General features: G+C 44.4%; 2 protein-coding genes across 2 annotated transcripts; both read right to left on the bottom strand.

Moving 5' to 3' along the window:
* Window positions 1-3137: 3137 nt before the first annotated feature.
* Window positions 3138-4121, bottom strand: LOC128743755 (uncharacterized). The gene is made up of 2 exons (XM_053840415.1): window positions 3658-4121; window positions 3138-3329 (listed from the first exon to the last, which is right to left on the bottom strand). Exons 1-2 carry the CDS (start codon window positions 4085-4087, stop codon window positions 3187-3189), a joined length of 573 nt encoding a protein of 190 aa, XP_053696390.1. The 5' UTR covers window positions 4088-4121; the 3' UTR covers window positions 3138-3186.
* A 300-nt stretch (window positions 4122-4421) lies between these two features.
* On the bottom strand, window positions 4422-19873 carry LOC128742079 (TBC1 domain family member 15). The gene is made up of 3 exons (XM_053838291.1): window positions 19479-19873; window positions 18434-19351; window positions 4422-5741 (listed from the first exon to the last, which is right to left on the bottom strand). The coding sequence occupies exons 1-3, from the start codon at window positions 19497-19499 to the stop codon at window positions 4722-4724; spliced, it is 1959 nt and encodes a 652-aa protein (XP_053694266.1). The 5' UTR covers window positions 19500-19873; the 3' UTR covers window positions 4422-4721.
* Between the last annotated feature and the right edge of the window lie 424 nt (window positions 19874-20297).

Raw genomic sequence — 20297 nt, 5'->3', positions numbered from 1 at the left:
TTGCTATAATCGCTATTGAGTGAGCGATATGCTTATTAAATTTATGCGTGCTTGTGTGTATTGGGGTTTACCCTTCCTTCAAAGCTTGATCTACTTTACCCAGTTATTCCTCGCTACCAGCACTATCCCATATTATAGCCGCCCCTGGCGAGGACTCATTCGTACCTCTGACCAGTACACTTAACTATAGGAGGGACATTTGCACTGTCAGGAGGCTTCAGTGGATAAATATAAAGAATTCAGCATGAAGGAAGGGTATATGGAGGGGCCTGAGAATAAACCCATGCTAAAGTTACTTGACATCGAATGGCTTGATTCTAATAAGATTCGAACCCACGACCACTCGCTTGTCAAAGCAGACTCGGTAACCTTGCGGCTACGGAGCCCCCCCCCCCCCACTGTGTACCATACATCTAAGATTCAATCGGTTCGATTAGCTTCCCGGGGAAGTCGTCCTCGTGCATGATTTTCCTTAGCTCTTTTTAGTCGATGCTATCATATGCAGCTTTGAAGCCAATGATTTTTTGGGGATTTGCCGCAGTGTAAATAATTGATCCGTTGTTGACCGATCTTCCACGGAGCCGGCTTGATAAATTCCCACAAATCTTTTCGCAATTAGGAGGATAGGGTTACAAATCAATCCGTCGAAAACCAAATATATGGTAGAAAGAGACTCCAGAGAAAGCAACGTTTGGCACTCAAGGACAATGACCATTGACGGCGATGAACTGCAAGTGGTTGATAAATTCGTATATTTGAAATCTGGTCACCGCTGGCAATAATACTAGTGAGGAAATCCAATGACGTATTCAAGCTGGAAATTGTGCCCAGTTTTCACTGCACAAGACGCTTCGATCGGAGAGCATTCGCCCCCGGACAAAACTGACGATGTACAAAACGCCAATCAGACTACGCCAATCTACGACTTGAAACTGTAACTTACAGAATACATACGTGCACTTGCCGTATTTGAACGAAAGGCGTTGAGGACTATTTTGCGGCCAAAAATAGTGACGAAGTTGGGAAACTACTGTGGGCTGGCCACGTCGCAAGCATGCCAGACGACTGTGCAGTAAAATCCGTTCCGTTGAAGAACCCCATCGGCACCACCTTCTTTCCTCAAGGTGTGTCCGATCCACTTCCACCTACGTTCACGAATTTCTGTAAGTATCGGCTGTTGATGATATTGACAAAGGACTTCCTCGTTGGATATCCAGTTGTCAGGCCACCAGGCACGAGCAAGCATGGGAATGTAATAAATGATTATCAGCGGGTTAAATTCCAAATATATCAACCATGTCAAGATGGCTCCTTTACCAATAGAGCATTTAAAGACGTCGAAATCGATTGTCCTGGGTCCGTTGCGGTAGCGGTAGAAAAACAGGAAAAAAGGAGATAGATAGTAATACCTGAGCATGTGAGCTACCCGTCATAAGAATAACTGAAGCTTAAGCTCGACTTTGACTCTTATATATCATTCATGACAATCCGATGTTTTGTATTAAAATGGGGTCTTCTAGTCACTGCTTTCTCTGACAACGGCACGAATCACAAGACGGTTCAGTAAGGAACGCCCTCACAAAAGCTAAAACGCGGTAGACATTCAATCCACCGTCAGCCCCATGATCATCGAGTATAACCCGATGACAGCGATCATCTGTACAGAAAGAAGCATGAAATTTCCAGTTAACGGCATCGTCTCTTTGCACATTAGCTGTCAAAAGGAATGTTGAATAGTAGATTTCAGAGTGCAAAAGTGTCTCCGAAGGTCTCACCCGAAACTCATACGCATGATGTTGATCCCTCTAGCTTCATCTGTTCCGTTGAAAAACTATTTTTAAGCATTTTCTAACATAGCTTATGCCACTTAACTGAATCCTACGCCGCCTTGAAATTCACGAAACAGATTACTCTTTATATCTGGTTATAATTGTCGGTTTATCAGCAAACAGGCTGCCGTTCTTAACGCAACACATCACTGACATAGGGAAATCCCTGTCTCTGACGCTGTTGACTGTTCTGTAAGGTATCTTCGGGGCTGGTAAGCTCCTGTTCTTCGTACTCACAATTCCTGCGTCTTAGATTCTATTTAAAAGTCTATGGTGTGACCTGAAGTCGCAGAGAACTCGTGACTGCTAGGCTGGTTCTTTACTTCTCATATTGCAGGAGAAAATGCGTCTATGTGAAATTTTTGACACGTCGAACAACACTCTGTCAATTAGAATATGATTAATCTGAGAACAGGCGTCCACATTTGGTTATCTCCTAGTGCGCTTTCGAACATCTCAACTAGGAAAGTAGGATTGCTATTCTTGGGCCATTCTCAGTGGACGACGAAGGAAGGTGGTCTCCCAATGATTAAAAGAGTAAATTCTCGCTTTCAACCACTCTGTGCGTTTTCATCTCCATTGACGAATTTTAAAACGTATTTTGGTCATTTTGGCAAATCTTCACTGAATCGGTGATATACTTTTTGAGAGAAGAAATCCACCGACTAATCGTTTCCTTACAATTGTTTTCAGAAATTTAAGCGTTATGCCTTGAATAAAACTGTCAACGTAATCATTATAAAATTTATTGCTACTGAATTTGGAAATCATAATTGTGGAATACAGAAGCGAATGCATAGGCGAATGAAATAGCCAGTCTCTATAAAAAAGTGGAATTTAACCCATAATTAAGATGGAATTCCGTATTTATTAAACTGTTACTGTTAATTAGAAAGAAAAGAAACAGAACAGATTACCATGGGAGATAGATCCTTTTATCGATTAAAACGACAAACCAATTCATTACAAAACTTCAGCTCAGTGACCGATTTCTGTCGGCAACAAATCTTCGATTAGGAAAGCGCTTCTAGCTAAATCAGTGACTCAAACGGGTCGATGCAGTTTGCAGGTGCTAGTTTAGGTCATAGCGCAGGACAGGTTTCTATCGAAGTCGCTGCAGGCCCGTGCACGGGCGTATGGAGTAAAACTGCAAGTGTTATTTTTTTTGCTTCTCCATTTTCTGTCTTCCCCCATGGTAATCGATTATCGTGTCAACTGCCAAATGCCGGTTTTCGCCTCCGAACACATTCCCAAGCCCACTGAATTACGTAAAGATGTACATACAGATTAATTCCGAATGGCAAGATATACGTACTTCAAAAAATTTAATCCGCTCTTAATTTATTCATAAATCTAATTAATGAACACTTTCGTTTTTTAGTCGACTCCGCTCTAGCCGATGCCTGGCGGACACTTCCATAAACGCGATAAACTCTTCATCCAGCAGAGCCTCGGCTGTGTCTTTCTCGGCTGCTGCTGCTTGCCTTTGCCGCTGTTGTGCTGCACACGTATGCGATTTGAATGGAATGAGATATTTAAAAAAAATAAATAAATCAGCAATATGCGGGTCATGTGGCGGGTGGAATCATACCCGAAAACTAAACTCTTACGCAACCACATAGCTTTGCAGCACGAAAACAGGTCGCGCCGTCCACTACTCGATGTTAGCGTTTACAAAAAAATTTCGAACCATTTCAGTTATGTCGAGATATCGTGATTGAATCTCATTTAAAAACACGACCGCTATCGAATCGACTTCACAGGGCAGCCGGGTGCGTAAGAGTTATGGCGGCAGTTTACCAACACGGACATCGAACCTAGCACCTACCTTCTTCCTCTTCGTCCTCCGAGTCCTGCACGGCGAGGCGTCGCCTAAGGCGTGCGTTTTCTGCTCGCAGCCGCACCGTGCAATTCTTCCAGTAGTTCAGCTGATGCTGGTATTGCCACTTCACGACATTCTGGTACGTTTTAATCCAGACATTCTGTGCATGTCTCACCCGAACGAAGCTAGGAACCGTCGACGAATGGCCGTCGTACATCGCGGTCGCAGTCGCTGGTGGCACCCGTGGAGACGACGATGACCGCGGCTGCTGCTGCTGCTGTTCATAGTTTTTCCCGTGCACGAAACTATGATCGAAAGTTTTTCTCAGTTGCTTGGAGCCCTTTTTGTTGCGTTTGTATTTTCGTTTGTTGCGATTGCGAAGGGCTCTCTCCTTGGTTTGTTTCGCTTTCTCCAGTTCGGAGGTTGCCTTTTTCATTTGAACGGCAACCGAACGAAAGTCGTCAGCAGAGTAAAACTTCCTAACTATCACTATAGTAACTATACGCAACCTTTTGTTTACCGTCAGGTAGCGTCCACAGTTTTGTTTGTTATTGAAACGTCAAACGATAAATTCAAACTTATCGTTTTAACGTCTTTGAAGAAAAGGGGTCATTTACTTTACGTTAAAAATGATCCTTATCGCAGTTTACGATCTGGTGAATCATATTCATTTGATCTAAAACAAAAACCTGTTACTTTCGATGAACACGAGACGTTTTTAAAATTTAATATTAGGCGGAGAACGACTGAACGTTAGGTTTCCAGAGTATACATTTCTATTTCGAAACGAAAACTTTTAATAAACATAGCTGTACATTTTCTACAGTATAACTAAGACTAACTTCTACTCATGGATGAGAAGACATCACCTTAATGTTAACGCCAAAAAGCCGCCTTTTTACCAATACGCCTCGTGACCGTATTTTTTTATTCTCATGTCCTTCGCTTTGCAACGGGATTAACAATATAGGGGTTTCATAAAAAAAAATTACTATGTAAAAAGCTCAGCTATCGTTTTTCGACTTCCGTCGATCAGCACTCGTCCTAGATTAGTCCGCTAGTCCACTAGATTAGAAAAACGCATAGCTTATCGATAGATCGCATGCTTCGTCCACCTTTCGTTGCATCATTTCCTGATATTCGGCGGACTTCTCATTCACGATCGACATACCGCAGCTGTCGTCATCGTCGTCACTGCCGGTTCCATTCGAACTCACCACCTCCTCGCCGATTAGCTTTCGCAGTTCCGGCAGAGCCTCTTTGGATGCATCGAGCGTACCTTTAACCTGCAGGTAGATGCTTTCTGCCTGTTCCAAAATGGCTACCAGGTTTAAATTGCCGGACAGTTCGTTGACGTGCTTTAAAATTTCGGTAAATGTAAATTGACCGTCTATAAAAACATCCATTTCCTGATCCAGGATCGCCACGCAGATGAAAAGATGAAAATTGGGGCACGGTAATCCCGTCCATAGAACCTCCCACAGCTGCATAATATCCTTATTGGCGAACTCTCGTTTGAACCACACCAACAACCATCGGAAACAGAAGTACATATTTTCCGATTGATTTTCCTTCAGATAGTTATACAGTCCCTCATTCACAAAGGCAAGCAGTGTCCGCAGGTTTTCCAACTGCTGCTTCATTCCTTTTTGGTCGATATCAAAGTTGTTGAATACTCGCTGCATGAAACCGACAAAGCACCAGAAACTTTCCGCCTCGTTCTGAACCAGACTCAAAATGGGCGCCAACAGATCGCTCATTCCCTGCACGTATCCGAGGTCGAAGTTGTACATCACGTACGTCATCAGGATGTCCTGTAGCTTGGCAAGATTGGGATTGTCGTCGCCGGCGAAAAATTCGTACGTACGATCCGTCCGTTTGACGTCCTTCTCGATCTGGCACTTGCGTTCCCGGTAGCCGGTGAAGTTGTGCTCCTGGATGGGGGTGATCGTCAGCCACTGCAGCTTCATCTGGAAGTATTCCTGCGTTTTGGCGGCTCGTTGCTCATCGCGTTGAGCACTGTTGTGCTCCCAGAGGTCCAGTCCGAGCAGGTACTTCCACAGTTCCGCACGGATGGACTCGTCGATGCCCTGAAGGGGAAGAAAAGAAGAAAAATTGTTGGTATTTTGGACAAATAATGCACTCTATCAGATAAATGAGATGAAATATTTTGTAATGCAATCCAAACTAAACATTTATTTAATTTCTAGCTGTATTTAAAAGCATCAATTAGGTCAAACGGCTCGCTAAATGGTTCAGTATTGGAAGATATTTCGTTAGAGAATTCCCGCTTCCTTTCCCCATGCCTTAAGGTGAAATTAGTCGTCATCGATTCTGCCAATTTCAAAAGCAGTTGTTTTGTTTGAAACAAAAATTCTGTTCATGAAAATATATTCGCTGTGTTCAGATTAGCAAACAGAATACAGTATTTACATTTTTATAAACAGAACCTCGCATTTGGGCCAAACAACTGCTTCCGGAATTGGGCTCTCCGACGAAAAGTTAGTGACTGCTAATTTCCTGTTAAGTCAACTAATCATTATTCCACAAAACACCAGGCACTTGCGACGCTACATCACACTTGAACCTGTTGTAACTCGGTAGTCGGAGCGGATTTCGCCATGATAGATGACGACTGTGCCTCCCAGTTGGCTTCGAGGTATGACGCTGGCCTAATAAGCCAGTCGTCGTATGTTCGAATCTCGACTGGGAGAGGCTGTTCGAGTCAATAGGATCGTGGCAACTAGCCCTGCAATTGTCCTGCACTCTAACACCTGGCTGCGAAGTCTGTCGTATAAAAACAGAAGGTCAAGCTTCGATAACGGAATGTAGCACCTAGGCTATGCTTTTGATAGATGACGACGGAGAGCATGGCATGAAATTCGTCGTTGAACTCAACCCTTTCCGTCCTGTCTTTATAGTATGGGTGCCAGACAATAGAATCATATTTGAAAGTCAAACGGATGAGTGAGCAGTATAATACCACGTTAGTGAATATGAAAACAAGCCGATTAAACGATACCTAAATGTCCGAAATCACGCCGAGCCCCTTTCCCTGGTTGACACGTCGGACTTCGCCACCATAAAACTTATTAGTTCAGAATCACAGGTCGAATTCGCTACGTTTGACAAACATACAGTTCAAATAGTACCAATCATCCATAAAGGTGTCAAGCTCTCGTTGAAGACGAATTGCATTAACTTTGGAGCGAAGCTTCAAGTAAATTTTCAAATCGTCAGTGAAGAATATATGAGAGCTTTTAAGTATGCGGTTGACATCATTGAAGTACAGCAGGAAGATTAACAGCCCTAAAGGACTACCTTGCGGGATTGCAGTCGAGGCCGAAAACGCATCAGGCTGAAAATTTTCAACTGTTACAATCAATTTACGACTTAAAAGATAAGAACCCGCAGAACGCAACACACTGCCACTAATATCGAGTCTTTTTAATTTAGTCGCAACAGCTGAATTTTGCATGATCAGTGGCGACAACGCAAAAACTGTAGGGATTTGCTAATCGCTGCCTGCCTCATTCGTGCCTGGTAGCTAGATATCCAACGAGGAATTCCATCATCGATGTCGTCAACGGTCTATAGCAACAGAAACTCAAGAAACCAGGAGGAAGTGGCTCGGATACACATTGAGGAAACGAGCAAACGAGATCAGCAGACACTCTCTATATCTTTCTGTATTCTGACGCATGTGTAGCCGCAGTGAGCATGTGACTGCTGACCTGGCTCTTCTCATCTGTCATTCTGTGGAATTTGGCATCAAACTAGGTATTACATTGTCTTCTACGCGTCGTCCCGGCCACCTCTCTTGCAGCTGATTTATTGAAAAATTCCCTCCAAAGCCTTATTGTATCTTCCTTCTGCTATTTCGCGATTCGTTAATGTTTTCTGGCGTTTTTCGCAGCCACGCCAACTATCGCCAAGCGCTGAATTTTAAAATGTGTCCTCTCAATTCGAGCCTCCTTTAGATACTTCCAGGTGTTGTAGAATATTTAGACGTGGAGAATAGGTGCTACACATGGCCATTCCTCTGGCCACGGCAAAGTTTATGAGCCTAAGATCGTTTTGATTGGTCGACAAATGAAGGCTAAGTCTTCGAATGACACGACGGCAGAATTTCACCCTAACGATCTACGCATTTGCATCTCCGGTGATGATTTTAACGTCATGTTTTGAGCACTCTTCATAAGTAATTTAGAGCCTGTCGTAGAACTCGGCCTTATAGTATCATCAGATTTATCTTTTATCGATGCGTAAACATAGATTAGGCTGTAGTTGAAGAATTTGCTCTAAATACTTAACACACATATACGGTCATCTAAAGGTCTTCGTCGGATAACTCGTTGCTTTTACTTACTTACTTATGTGTCCGTGTCTGCCAGTCCGGCAGAACAAAGGGATGAAACCAGAGATCTCCACTGCTGACGGTTACCTACCATGGCTTTTACCTGTCGCCAAGACAGGTTCTCGTCTACAGCCCGGATGTCGTTGGCTAGGCTGCGTCACCATGAGCATCTGGGTCTGCCTCTTCTACGCAGTTCTTGTGGATTTCAGTCGAGTGCTTCTCTGCAGACCTCATTCGCTCCTTTCCTCAAGGTGTGTACGATCCATTTCAACTTACATTCCCGAATTTCTGTGGCTATCGGCCGTTGATGACACCGACGATGGAGTTCCTCCTTGGATATTCAGTTATCAGGGCAACAGGCACGAATGATGTATCGCAGGCACCGGTTAATGAATACCTGCAGTTTTTGCGTTGTCTCCGCTGAGACGCACCACGTTTCGCAGGCATACTGCAGTACGGATTTAACGTTTGAATTAAAGATTCGGGTTTTTGTACGTAGAGTGATCTGGTTTGAGCGCCAAATGTTTCGTAGACCTGCAAAGGCACCCCTGGCCTTCCTGATCCGTGTGGCTATATCAGTCTTGGTACCACCATCGGGCGTTGTCTGGCTAGTGGCTACCAAGATATTGAAAGACGTCTACCTGCTCAACTTGTTGTCCCGCTACTGCGAAGTTGGGTGAATTGTCAGCGTTCACTACCATAGACTTAGTTTTTGCTACATTTACCGTCTGACCTGCTGCCTGGGAGCTCTCGGAGAGGTCATCTAACTTGCACTGCGTATCGTTTCGGCGTTGTGCGAGCAAGACAATGTCGTCGGTTAGGTCGAGGCCATTTAGCTGCTCCATCGTTAGAGGATTCCAAGGCAATCCTCGATTTGGTTTACTGTCAATTGCTCCAACTAATATTTCATCCATAACGATGAGAATCAGAAGCGGTGATAAGATGCAGCCCTGTCTCAGGCCAGCAGTAACCCTTATAGGGTCGGACAAGACGCCGTTGTGCAAAACCTTGCACGAGAACGCCTCGTACTGAGCCTCGATGAGATGGACTAGCTTATCTGGAACTTATCCTCTACGCCTAAGTGCGCCCCAGATGTTTTCGTGATTGAGTCGGTCGAACGCCTTTTCGCAGTCAACGAACACTAGCAGAAGAGAGTTCTGGAATTCGTTGATAATGCGGAGCATTAATATGGTCTACACATGACCGGTCAGCACGGAATCCGGCTTGCTGCCGCCGGAGAGTAGCGTCAATCTTCTCCTGCATTCGGTAGAGAATTACGTTACAGTGTACTTTGAGTGTAATACAGAGCAACGTGAAGCCACGCCAGTTACCGCATTCAGTTAGGTCTCCTTTTTTAGGGACTTTGACCAATATGCGCTGCTTCCAATCCACCGGAAAAGTTGCGGTTTCCCATATATTGCTGAAAAGCTGATGGTGGGCTGATAAAGTTGTTTTTACTTTTCAAAAATTACGAAACCGATTCCATATTCTGCCTTTCTACCGTCACCTGAGTAGATGTGGTACTTGAAAGAAGTGCCTGCAATAGGGTCTACTGAACAGGAACTCCCTTTCTCCGGAATTAAGCCATCGAGCTTCCTGATTAACAGCGATCTTCACTCCGACTCGGTGTAGCTCTCGAGCAAGCAAACCAGCTCGTGATGGTTCACTGAGGGTTCTGACATTGCATGCAGATTCGTTCCGTATTTTCGGATACTTCCCGACGGAGTGCTCCTCTCCACTCTTGCTGCTGTAGTTTCAGTCGGATTCAAAGAATTGCCAGACTTCAACTGGAAATCCAATTTTCTTTTCATATCTTGTCGAAGTGTGGTTCTCCAAGCAAAGGCAAGGCTTCCAATCCTTTTGTCCTCAGTATACCTTCATTCCAGCTTCTTAAAATATGTCCATAGTATTTCAGCTGTGCTATTCTGTTTTTGTTGTTGACAGTTCTTTCTTTCAAAAGAAGTGCTACATCAAGAGATTCGGTCTCCGACTGAACTTCGTCGACCTCTCATTCAGGCTGCTCCACTCCAGCAATAAAGTTTTCCTCTCTACCATCCACATAATGCGTATGTTTTTCGTTGGGTTGCGATGGCAGAGTCTGATAAATTTTCCGTATATTTTATCACTTTAATACCATCCTCACAGAGGGTTATCAACTTCGCTAACATCTCATACTCCATCGAACGTAGATCATCCCGACTGTGCTTGAGTATGGTGGAGATCTTCATGCTTTAAGTAACTACCGGAGTAATAAGGGTGTGGTATAAGCACACAATCACTTCCCACTTTAAAGTATTCTTCTACAGGATCTTCATTCGATCGGCGGTAATCTCATTACGAGTCAAGCTACTTGTGACATAGTCTGAGGCTCCTGATTTGAACGAAAGGTGTTGCGGACTGTTTTTGGTGGAGTACAAACGGAAAGCGGAGAATGGCGGAGTTGAATGGATCACGAGCTACAGGCACTGCTCGGAGTAACCCCGATCGTACACCTGGCGAAAGTTGGAAGACTACGGTGGCCCGGCAACGTCACAAGTATGCCGGACGACTGTGCAGTGAAATCCGTTACCATCAAGAACTTTCCGGGCACCAGGAATAGCGGGGCCCAACATGTTAGATGGCTCAACCAGGTTGAAACCGACTTGCGTGTGTCGAGATGCGCAACGAATTGGCAACGAGTAGCCCAGGACCGAGTACAATGAAGAGAAATTCTTCATACGACAAGAGCCACCCCGGCTCTCGGCTGAATAAAAAAAGGCTCCTGAATAGCGCAACTTAGTGGTTAACACGACAGATCGTATCCTCCAAACCTACATACAATATCTGAGTCAGTTCAACTAATATCAAGAGGATTACGGATAAGCACCTTTGTCTTCTTGGTATTAATCTGTTAACCTGCAGATGCTAATAGTGGGTCCAGAGTATCTTCTCTACCTTCGCAAATGAGAGGAATATCATCTGCTTATGCTAAAATACAAGGCATCCTTAGGTGATGGTCATGTTCAAAATTCAAAACATTAATAAAACATTAATAAAACACGATTAAACAAACAATAATAAAACATGATGGAGTATCAAAATAAATAAATTAGGACTCAATAAGATTAGGAGGGCAAGCTTGCTTAATATCACGCTTTCTCACAGTCGTTGGGGTTCGCTGTCCGTAGCACTGGTCCCGTAATATTCCTGTACTCTATCAGCCGGCTGCAAAGTCTGTCGATAAAGAAGGGTAATGTCTAAAGACGGTATAAACCCAAGGCTTTGCTTTTTTGTCCGTAGCATTTTACAGATCCCATCAGGCAGGACTCTATAATTCTGTTAATTAAGGCTGGAGACAGTCCCATATCAAGCGGGATCAGGGTGGGCCCGAGCTTCGTTAAATGAATGGTGTCGAACGCCTGCTTCAAGTCAATTGCCAGCGAGTATGGTAAGCGACTTTTTTTTCTATCCCTTATCGAGGATCCGGGCGTATATTAAATAAACAAATTTTATTTTAGCGGATTCAAATTCTGAATTCTATCAACAAAGTCAGCTTTTAATTTCCAGTACCTCTTGCGTTTCCTTTCTCATTCTGCGATTGTAAGGGTGCGCCAGTAGCAACCTGGAGGAAGCCAAAAGGTTAATGGACGACTTGTACTCGTTCATCAACTCGAGCTCAAATGTCCACCTCGACATTAAAAAGCTGGCGGTGAGCCTCCGCTCTACCGTCATAGCTGCCGAGGTGGAGAGGCAGGAGCTTCTGCAGCGATGCGAGATCGTCGAAGCTCTGGTCATAGCCGCTAAGGCTATGGCCATGCCTAGTCAAGCGTGTACGCCGCTTGCCAAGCGCAAGGCGGCTACGCCCGACCATGGAACAACGCTGGTGGCCAAGAGGCAGCGGACTTCGGATCGCGCCTCTACTAGCGAACACGCGGAGGCGGTTCCGGATGGTGCTGCCGGGACCGGGGAGGGCGACTGACGGGTGGTTAGGCGTAAATCGCCTAAGCCCAAAACGGGCGAGGCTGCGGCTGCAAAGCCAAAGCCAAGGCGGGCTCATAAGGGCGACGCACAGTGCGTTGAGCCATAGACAAAAATCGTTTTTCACTTTTTTTTAGTCGGGCATACTAACTATTTAGAATTGTTTATAGGTGCCTTCTGCTATATAAACAAGTATTAGTTTGCTTGGGAAAGCGTCACAACTACTATTACAAGCGTTCAAACTGTCAAGTTGCCGAGTGGATTTTGCTTACAAATTTTGCTTTTATTTTTGAAGGTTATTCATCACGCTCGTAAAAGTTTCACAGTTTGTGTAATCAAAATCTTTAAAATGGAGGATAACATTCAAGATTAGTAGAATAAATTTTGGTTATAGAAGGAATTCATTTTGACCTCACTCCTAAAAAATCGCTCCATAGAAACGACATAGATATTGTCCTTCAAAAAAACAGAACTACAACTTTGATTACTGATTTAAAAAATGTTCCACCGACTTCCAAGCTAAAATATACACAGAATAATTGTTCAAAGTGTCTCCAACAAGATCGAACAGGTTTCAGCTGCAACTACCTGCAACTCTGCAAGATGTTTCAATATCAAAGCGCTGTTAAACCGTCAGATTTCCGTTGATTCTACTATATTATGTTATCCCTGTTAAAAGAAACCACTGTTTATGAAGCTTTGTGCTATTGCTGTTCAAAATTAAACTTAAAGCGATTTTATTTCATATAGCGAGTAAATATTTCTTTAAAAAAATTAATAAACTTAATACCGGCTGCCGTTTTCTTCCGTTTCTCGGGTTGATAATAATGACGAATCAATGATAACGATTTTCCTGCTGGAAACTCGTATTGTGGGTCTAATTAAAAGGTTTTCAAAAATTGCCCAACAAAACCAGAACGTCGAGTGGCAGACTTTGTCTGAAATTATGCCACGGAAAATTATTATTTACTTTTCCGTTACGGCTGAGAATAGTAAAAAAGGCTTAAGTATTACTTAAACACTAGCTCTGTTCACAGATATAGATTTGTTAGTGCGAAAGTATATTTTGCTTAGAAATGCTTAAACGTCTTCCATAAACATAGCTTTCCAAGCTTTCATGCACTGAAGGAAAACTTTTCGATTACCGAAATTGCAGCCAAAGTTGATCTTCGAGTGCTGCTCAATCTAACACTAGATGGCATTGCTGAATTTACCAAAGTATTTCTAGTACAAATGCCGTTTTCACAAACAACTTTGGTAGTTATATAGCCGACGGTAACCCATATAATGATAAAAAACTCTGGCAAAGCTTGCGTAAAAATTTGGCGTTTGGGACATTTTTGCCATTATGTAAATATTTTAAGACATTTAAGCAAATACTAGCTTCGATTATCACAAACTACTTTTTTCATTACACTAGCTTGATAAAATGTCTAAAATTAGCAGTTTTGATTTTTGTCCCACAGTCCCATACGTTCAACGCACTGTGCGACGTCTTAGTAGTGAAGCTGACAGGTAATCCTGCAGGAGCTTGGGGCCAACGTGGTGAAGACCCGCCGAGCCCAGGCGAGGGATATGCTCTTCGAGCTCAAAACGGACCCAACGGTTCAGAGCTCGAACTACAGGGAATTGGTTGAGCAGTCCCTGGGTGAAATGGGCCAGGTCAAGGCGCTGTCGCAGCGTGTTCTTGTCGAGTGTAAAAACCTCGACGAAATTACGACGGCAACGCCTAATAGAGCCTGAAGGATGCTCTGCGGGATCAGCTTAATGTCGATGTGGCACCCGCAGACATCCGGTTGCGGAAGGCGATATGCAAACCGCAACCTTAAACGTGCCAGAGGTCATCGCCAACAAAATGTTGGCGTCTGGCAAAATTAAGGTAGGCTGGTCAGTCTGTACACTTGCGTCCAAACGGCGTATTGAACGCTGTTTCAGGTGTATGGGCTTTGGCCATCGGGCCGGCAAGTGTAAGGCCCCCGATCGGTCTAAGCTGTGCAGGCGGTGCGCCGAAGATGGCCACTTCGTCAGGGGATGTAGCAATCCCCCCAGGTGCTTGCTCTGCACAGCCGAAGCGGGAAATATGCATGCCACAGGTGTCCACTGTGTATAGGACAGACGGCACAGGAGTTGCTTTGGCAAACGGCAGCCGAAACGGGGTGCGATATTGCCATTATCGCGGATCCCTACCGGATCCCCCGGAGCGGCGCCAACTGGATAATCGACAAGGGTCGGATGGCAGCGGTTGCTGTGATGGGTAGATAGCCGATCCAGGAGGTGGTTTCGTCCAACCAAGAAGGGTTCGTGATTGCTGTGGTCGATGGCGTCTGCATCTGTAGCTGCTACGCTCCACCTAGGTGGTCGCCGGAGCAGTTTGACGGGATGCTAGACGTGCTCACCGACGAGCTCACGGGTCGCAAACCCGTTGCCATTGGTCTCCTCCTCAATGCTTGGGCTATCTAAAGGGGTAGCAGGTGCACTACCCCTAGGGGGCAAAGCTTGCTGGAAGCTCTGTCCAAGCCGAATGTTTGCCTGGCTAACGTGGGATCCGTCAGTACCTTTTGTAGGGGGGTACAACAATCGATCATCGATATCACCTTCTGCAGCCCAACGTTGCTTGCCAAGGTGTCAGATGAGTACACGCATAGCGACCACCAAGCTATACGGTACACGATTGAACGACGGATGCTACGGCCACGCGGGTTGAAGTCGACAGGGAGGAGGTGGAAAGTGAAGTCCTTCGACAAAGACCTGTTCGTTGAAGCACTCAGCGCAAAGAGCAACCGCTCGAACCTGAGTCGCTTGGTATACTGTTGGAGTGATACCGTTGCCCAGCTCCGCTCCAGGTGCCACAGAGCGAGAAGGCTAGCGCAGAGGACCCGGACCGATGCAGACGCTGAAGCTCGAGGGGTCGAACTTAGAGCAGCCAGGTTGGCGCTCAACAAGGAGGTCAGGCGTAGCAAGAAATCCTGTTTTCAGGAGCTATGCCGCGATGCGGATTCGAACCCCTGGGGTGGTGCATACCAGGTGGTGACGAAAAAGATGAAGGGTACATCCGCTCCGCAGGAAACCTGCTCTCAAAAGCTGAAAGTCATCGTGGAAGGGCTCTTTCCGCAACACGATCCAGTTTGGTGCCCTCCAACCCCGTACGATCAATCAAATGATGTCCTCATTCCGGTCACGAATGAGGAACTCGTCGTAATTGCCAGGGATTTAAAAACGAAGAAAGCGCCCGGTGGAAAGTCAAAAGATTGGTACTGCTGCCAAAGCCGGGGAAACCGCCTGGTGATCCCTCGTCGTACAGGCCAATTTGCCTATTGGACACGTTAGGCAAATTGCTAGAGCGGGTAATCCTAAACAGGCTGACGCCTGTGGTTGACAGTGATGTCGGACTGGCAAGCTCGTAGTTTGGCATCCGTAAGGGGAAGTCCTCTGTAGACACCATAAAGTCCGTGGTGGAGAGGGCCGAGAAGCCTATGCAACGGAAAAGACGAAGCGACAGGTATTGTGCCATAGTGACAATCGATGTCAAAAACGCCTTTAACAGCGCTAACTGGGGTGCAATCGCGTTAGCGCTGCATAGGATGAGGGTACCGGACCTTCTATGAAGGTTGCTTAAAAGTTACTTCGAGAACCGGACGCTAGTGTACGACACGGCGGATGGGGCGAAGAAGTACAAAGTGACAGCGGGTGTTCCACAGGACTCGATTCCACTGGGGTCGAGATCACTGGTTTCGCCGATGATATCGTCCTTACAGTGGTAGGCGAGTTTCTAGAGGAGGTGGAAATACTGGCATCGGACGCCATAAGTATAATAGAGGGTTGGATGGCGGGCGTCAATCTACGATTGGCCCACCACAAGACGAAAGCAGTGATGATCAGAAATCGCAAGTCGGCCTTAGAGTCCAAAATAATCGTTGGAGGACAGGTGATTGTCTCCAAACGAAGTGTGAAGTAGCTGGGTGTTATGGCAGACAACAGGATGAACTTCACCAGCCATGTGGATTATGCTTGTGGTAAAGCGTCAACGGCGGTTACTGCCGAACGGCTACGGTCCTAGCAGCAGTAAGAGACGCCAGCGTTGCCATGTCGGTGGAACGGTATGGTGCACCGGTATGGGCCACGGCTTTGGAGATTAAGCGCAATCAAGCATGTCTGAACAAGGTGTTCAGGCTGTTGGCACTGCGCGTTGCGTGCGGCTACCGTACCACATCGTTGGATGCGATTGGGGTTATTGCAGTCATGATTCCCATATGCATACATCTAGGTGAGGACATTGAGTGCCCTAGGCAGTGGAACGTCAGGGGCGCTAGGGACAGAGTTAGGCTGGACTCTATTAGGCGTTGGCAGAACATATCGTCCTGGATCGGTAGAAGACATGGTGAGGTAAACTTTTTCCTTACCCAGTTTCTGGAATTGGCAGCAGGAGAGTTTTAAATAGGTAGGCGCATGTTGGCACCTTGCGAATCCTATTCGGCACCGTGAAGGTGCTGTCTATGAAAATTTTGTCCCTGCATAAACAATATAAAAAAGCCATACATGATGTGTATGGTCGATTATGTTCTGCTATGCTAGATACCGTAAGGTGTCCTAATTCCATACATTTCAAAAGTTTAAATATTCATATGTAATGGTAACCCAAAGCAAAGCAAAGGCTAGGTGCTACATTCCGTTATCGAAACTTGACCTTCTGTTTTTATACGACAGACTTTGCAGCCAGCTGTTAGAGTACAGGACAATTGCAGGGCCAGTTGCTGCAATCCTATTAACTCTAACAGCCTCTCCGAGTAACGCACATCTTTATATTTAGACGGTTTGCTGCCAATAAAGTTGTAGGCTTTCTGCAGCATCTAATTTTCAACAAACGTTAAGGTGCAATGTTTCGTCATCGATTCTGCAAATTATAAAAGCAGTTTTTTTGTTTGAAACAAAAATTTTGTTCATGAAAATATATTCGCTGTGTTCAGATTGGCAAGAAGAATGAAGTGAATAAATTTCTATAAACAGAATCCCATTTCTGAACCCAAAAACTGCTTCCGAAATTGGGCTCTCCGACGAAAAGTTAATGACTGCTAGTTTTCCGTTAACAGTGCAAAGGAGATGGATGTTCGCCGAAGATATGAGGTGGTTGTCCTTGAACTGTGTTCGGCTACTTTCGATTTGAAATGATTAGACAAATCGTTTTTTGAACCATTTTCCCCTGCTCAACCTCCGGACTATACTCCTATGCCGAGCCGAAAACTCAAATTTCTTCTGATTTGACCAATATAAAGCAAAGGGGTAAAGAAAAAAATTTCCGTCTTATTCTGCTACATATGGATATGACCAAATAACGAAACCCTGCATATTTACCTGGTGAATATTTACAAAATTTTATAATAACTATAGTTATACTCAAACTATAACATAGCTGTTCAAATTATCCACTAACACAAAATAGTCCGCAGATTCGTATTTCAACTGTTACAGCCTTCTTCAGCACTTTGGTAGGTGAAGCAGCATTTTATTTTATGTTATGGGAAATTTTCAAGAATGCCAGAATGGAAAAAAGTCACTCCGGAATCCGTCCCATGTCGTGTTAGGTTTGGAATAAGCTTGAAAAGTCATGAAAAATTGTTTCGTGGATTATTCTTAAGAAGCGAGGAGGATTGTTGCTTACATATTTCAAGACTCTCCTCCCATGGTTCATTAATAGAGTGTGGGAGATAGATGTTTTCGGAGGTTAATGGATGGATATTATCAAATATATGTTCCGCTACTTTAGACCTAAAAGGGTAAGGTATCCGTTTTCCTGCTTCTTTGTTTGCCTTGCTAACTTCAGTTCAGACTTGTGTTGCTTAAAGCGAATACCCAGGTTCCTTTTGGTTTTTACAATGTAAATTTTTTCACAGTGGCTGCAAGCAATTTTGTAAACCCTTGCTGCATTTAACAATTCAATTTTGTCTTTAGTGGATCTCAATCTTGTTTTGATTCGGTTCTTTCTACCAATGTAAACAGTAAACTGGCCATTTTGCCAATTTTTCTGTTGGAAATCCCACTGCCGAAACAATTTCTCTCATTTCATAACCTGCCTTTTTGTGGATCTTCGGAAGACTCTTCATTGTTGGCAGGATCGGGTTTGGAATGTGATGTTTTTTTTAAAGTAAAGTACTTTTCACCATATCAACGGGTTATTCCTTTGTTGTCTGTATAGTCCATTATTGATTTTTTTGGTGCATTTGTGCATCATAATCAGTTTGAAATAATATTAAGAGATATCAAGTTATGACAAGTCCAGTGAAGCTGTCTTGTCCCTCTCTCTAACGTGAAAGACGCCAGCTGTTGAGCCCAGTCAGCTGATAAGATACCATCATAAAGAAAATTTAAAAAAACACGTCATGAAACTTTTTCTACAGCTAAAGCTGTACCGAATTTTAAATTCATTCCTAGACCTGTTCAAAATAATTATTGCAGTAATCAACCTATACTCACCCCTCGAAAAATGATTTCCTTTACCCGATCTGGGTTCAAAATTGATCCATTGGGTGCTCGAAATTCGACCCACTGTTCGCTGCTCAACGGCGTTCCACGCAGAGCGTATGGTCTTGGCACCAGTTGTCGCGTTTTCTTCGTCATCATCGGTACCACCTCCGTACCATTGATCTCCTGTATTTCCCCATTGTGACTGTCAACGTCATTACTTTCCATATCATCCTGTGGGCTATTCAGTTGTGACCGAAACCCGGACACGATATCCGTTTGCCTAACGATGGGAAGTATCTGCTGGTGCACCGTCGCCAGCTTGGACATGAAGTCCATGTACGTGCTAGCCCGTGGTCGACTCCGGATGTCTTCGATGTTCAGTTCGGAAAACGATCTCTGCAGTTTGTCGTTGTCCGGTTCCTCTGGGAAGCATTCGTAGAACTGCTTCCGTCGTGAGCTTTTCCGAATGAAGCGTTTTCGTTCGAGGAAATCGACGAACGAATGTGGCGATCCATGGTGGAACAAATAAAGGCTGTGAATACTAGAATTTTGATCAAACAAGCGCAGCTCGTTCCGGACGATTTCCATTCCCTTCAGATCTCGCAGAAGGACTTGAATGGATATTTTGTTGCTCTTTTGCGCTTGATTCGCTGACGGTTGGTTGGCATCCGATGGTTTGTCGCACGAAGCGCCATTTTCCAGCTGCATTGGAATCGAGGATGTGGATTCGATGGTATCGACAAACGACCAGCCGCTGTCCTGGCATTCAATGTCCAGAACCTCGCAGGTTTCCGTTTGTTTCCATTCGAAAAAATACAGTGGAGCCTTCTGGTAGCGACCAAAATACAAAATTCCTTCGGTGTTCAGAGCCGACAAATATGTGGCACTTGCTTTCTTCAACGTGACCCCGTGCTGAACGTAAATTTCCTGCCAGAAGAAAAAAGGATGAATAAATTTTGTTAGTTTCGCAAAAACTTTCGAAGGTCGCACGATCGATTCGGTGCACTAAAATCTAACATACACGAATGAGGTCACACCAGATTCCTGTACATACCTCTATACTTTCATTTTCCATCGTTGGTGAGTTTTTGGGGCAAGGTTCTTCGCTATTTTGGTTCGATCCTTCGGCTGATGACACCTTCCACACAGAAGACGAAACACGAATTCCTCCTCCCCTTTTCGTCTCCACGTTACTGCTTCCTCAAACCCACACACAAAACAATCTACACACCACAGACCACAGTAAGCGCTGATTTGGCTGATCGATGACTAATATGTTTACTTCTCTGCTGGTTCAAATAGTTCCAGCGTATGATCTATCTTGAAGACACAGCCCAAATGCAATCTATCTGCAGAAAACTCATACTGATTTTTATTGCATTTTCAACAAACGGGATCAAATTAACAATCGAATTTCGAGTAATTTTGCTAGCACGCAGTAGATAAAAACACGCACAATGAACTTTTTCGTCTGTTTTTTTTCCTATCAAGAATGTTTGGCCGCAGGGATGCCAAACATTTTGGAAGACTTTTGCTTAACTCCACAAAAATTTCAAGAACCGCACAGTGACGGTCAACAAGATCAAAAACAACGCACGTCTGATGGGAAATAATCAAAATTATCCACTAAAATCGGTTCAAATTTTGAAGAAGTCTTTGCAGATAGGTACATATCCGGAGAAAATGTGGAACATCTACAAAATGCCTGTTTTTTTAATATGCAATACACCAATACACCAAAGCTTCAAACTTCAATATCTAAAGAATCTGACTAAAGAAAAGACACTGGAGCTCAGTCACTCACGGCCTCCTGTCATCATTAAACCTGATTTGCTCAACAATGATTGTTGTGCGTGACTCTGTTCAAAGTTGC

Source organism: Sabethes cyaneus, chromosome 3 (genome assembly GCF_943734655.1).
Source record: "Sabethes cyaneus chromosome 3, idSabCyanKW18_F2, whole genome shotgun sequence".
NCBI lineage: Eukaryota > Metazoa > Arthropoda > Insecta > Diptera > Culicidae > Sabethes > Sabethes cyaneus.
Note: the sequence above shows the minus strand (reverse complement) of the source record. Positions and strands in the feature narration are given on the sequence as shown.

Coding starts and splice junctions, on each gene's coding strand:
- LOC128742079 (XM_053838291.1), bottom strand. CDS start 19,499: ATGGAAAATGAAAGTATAGAG. Junction 19,352..19,478: donor TGGAAAATGAAAGTATAGAG/GTATGTACAGGA, acceptor TTCTTCTGGCAG/GAAATTTACGTTCAGCACGG. Junction 5,742..18,433: donor AGGAAATCATTTTTCGAGGG/GTGAGTATAGGT, acceptor CTTCCCCTTCAG/GGCATCGACGAGTCCATCCG.
- LOC128743755 (XM_053840415.1), bottom strand. CDS start 4,087: ATGAAAAAGGCAACCTCCGAACTGGAGAAAGCGAAACAAACCAAGGAG. Junction 3,330..3,657: donor GGAGGACGAAGAGGAAGAAG/GTAGGTGCTAGG, acceptor ATACGTGTGCAG/CACAACAGCGGCAAAGGCAA.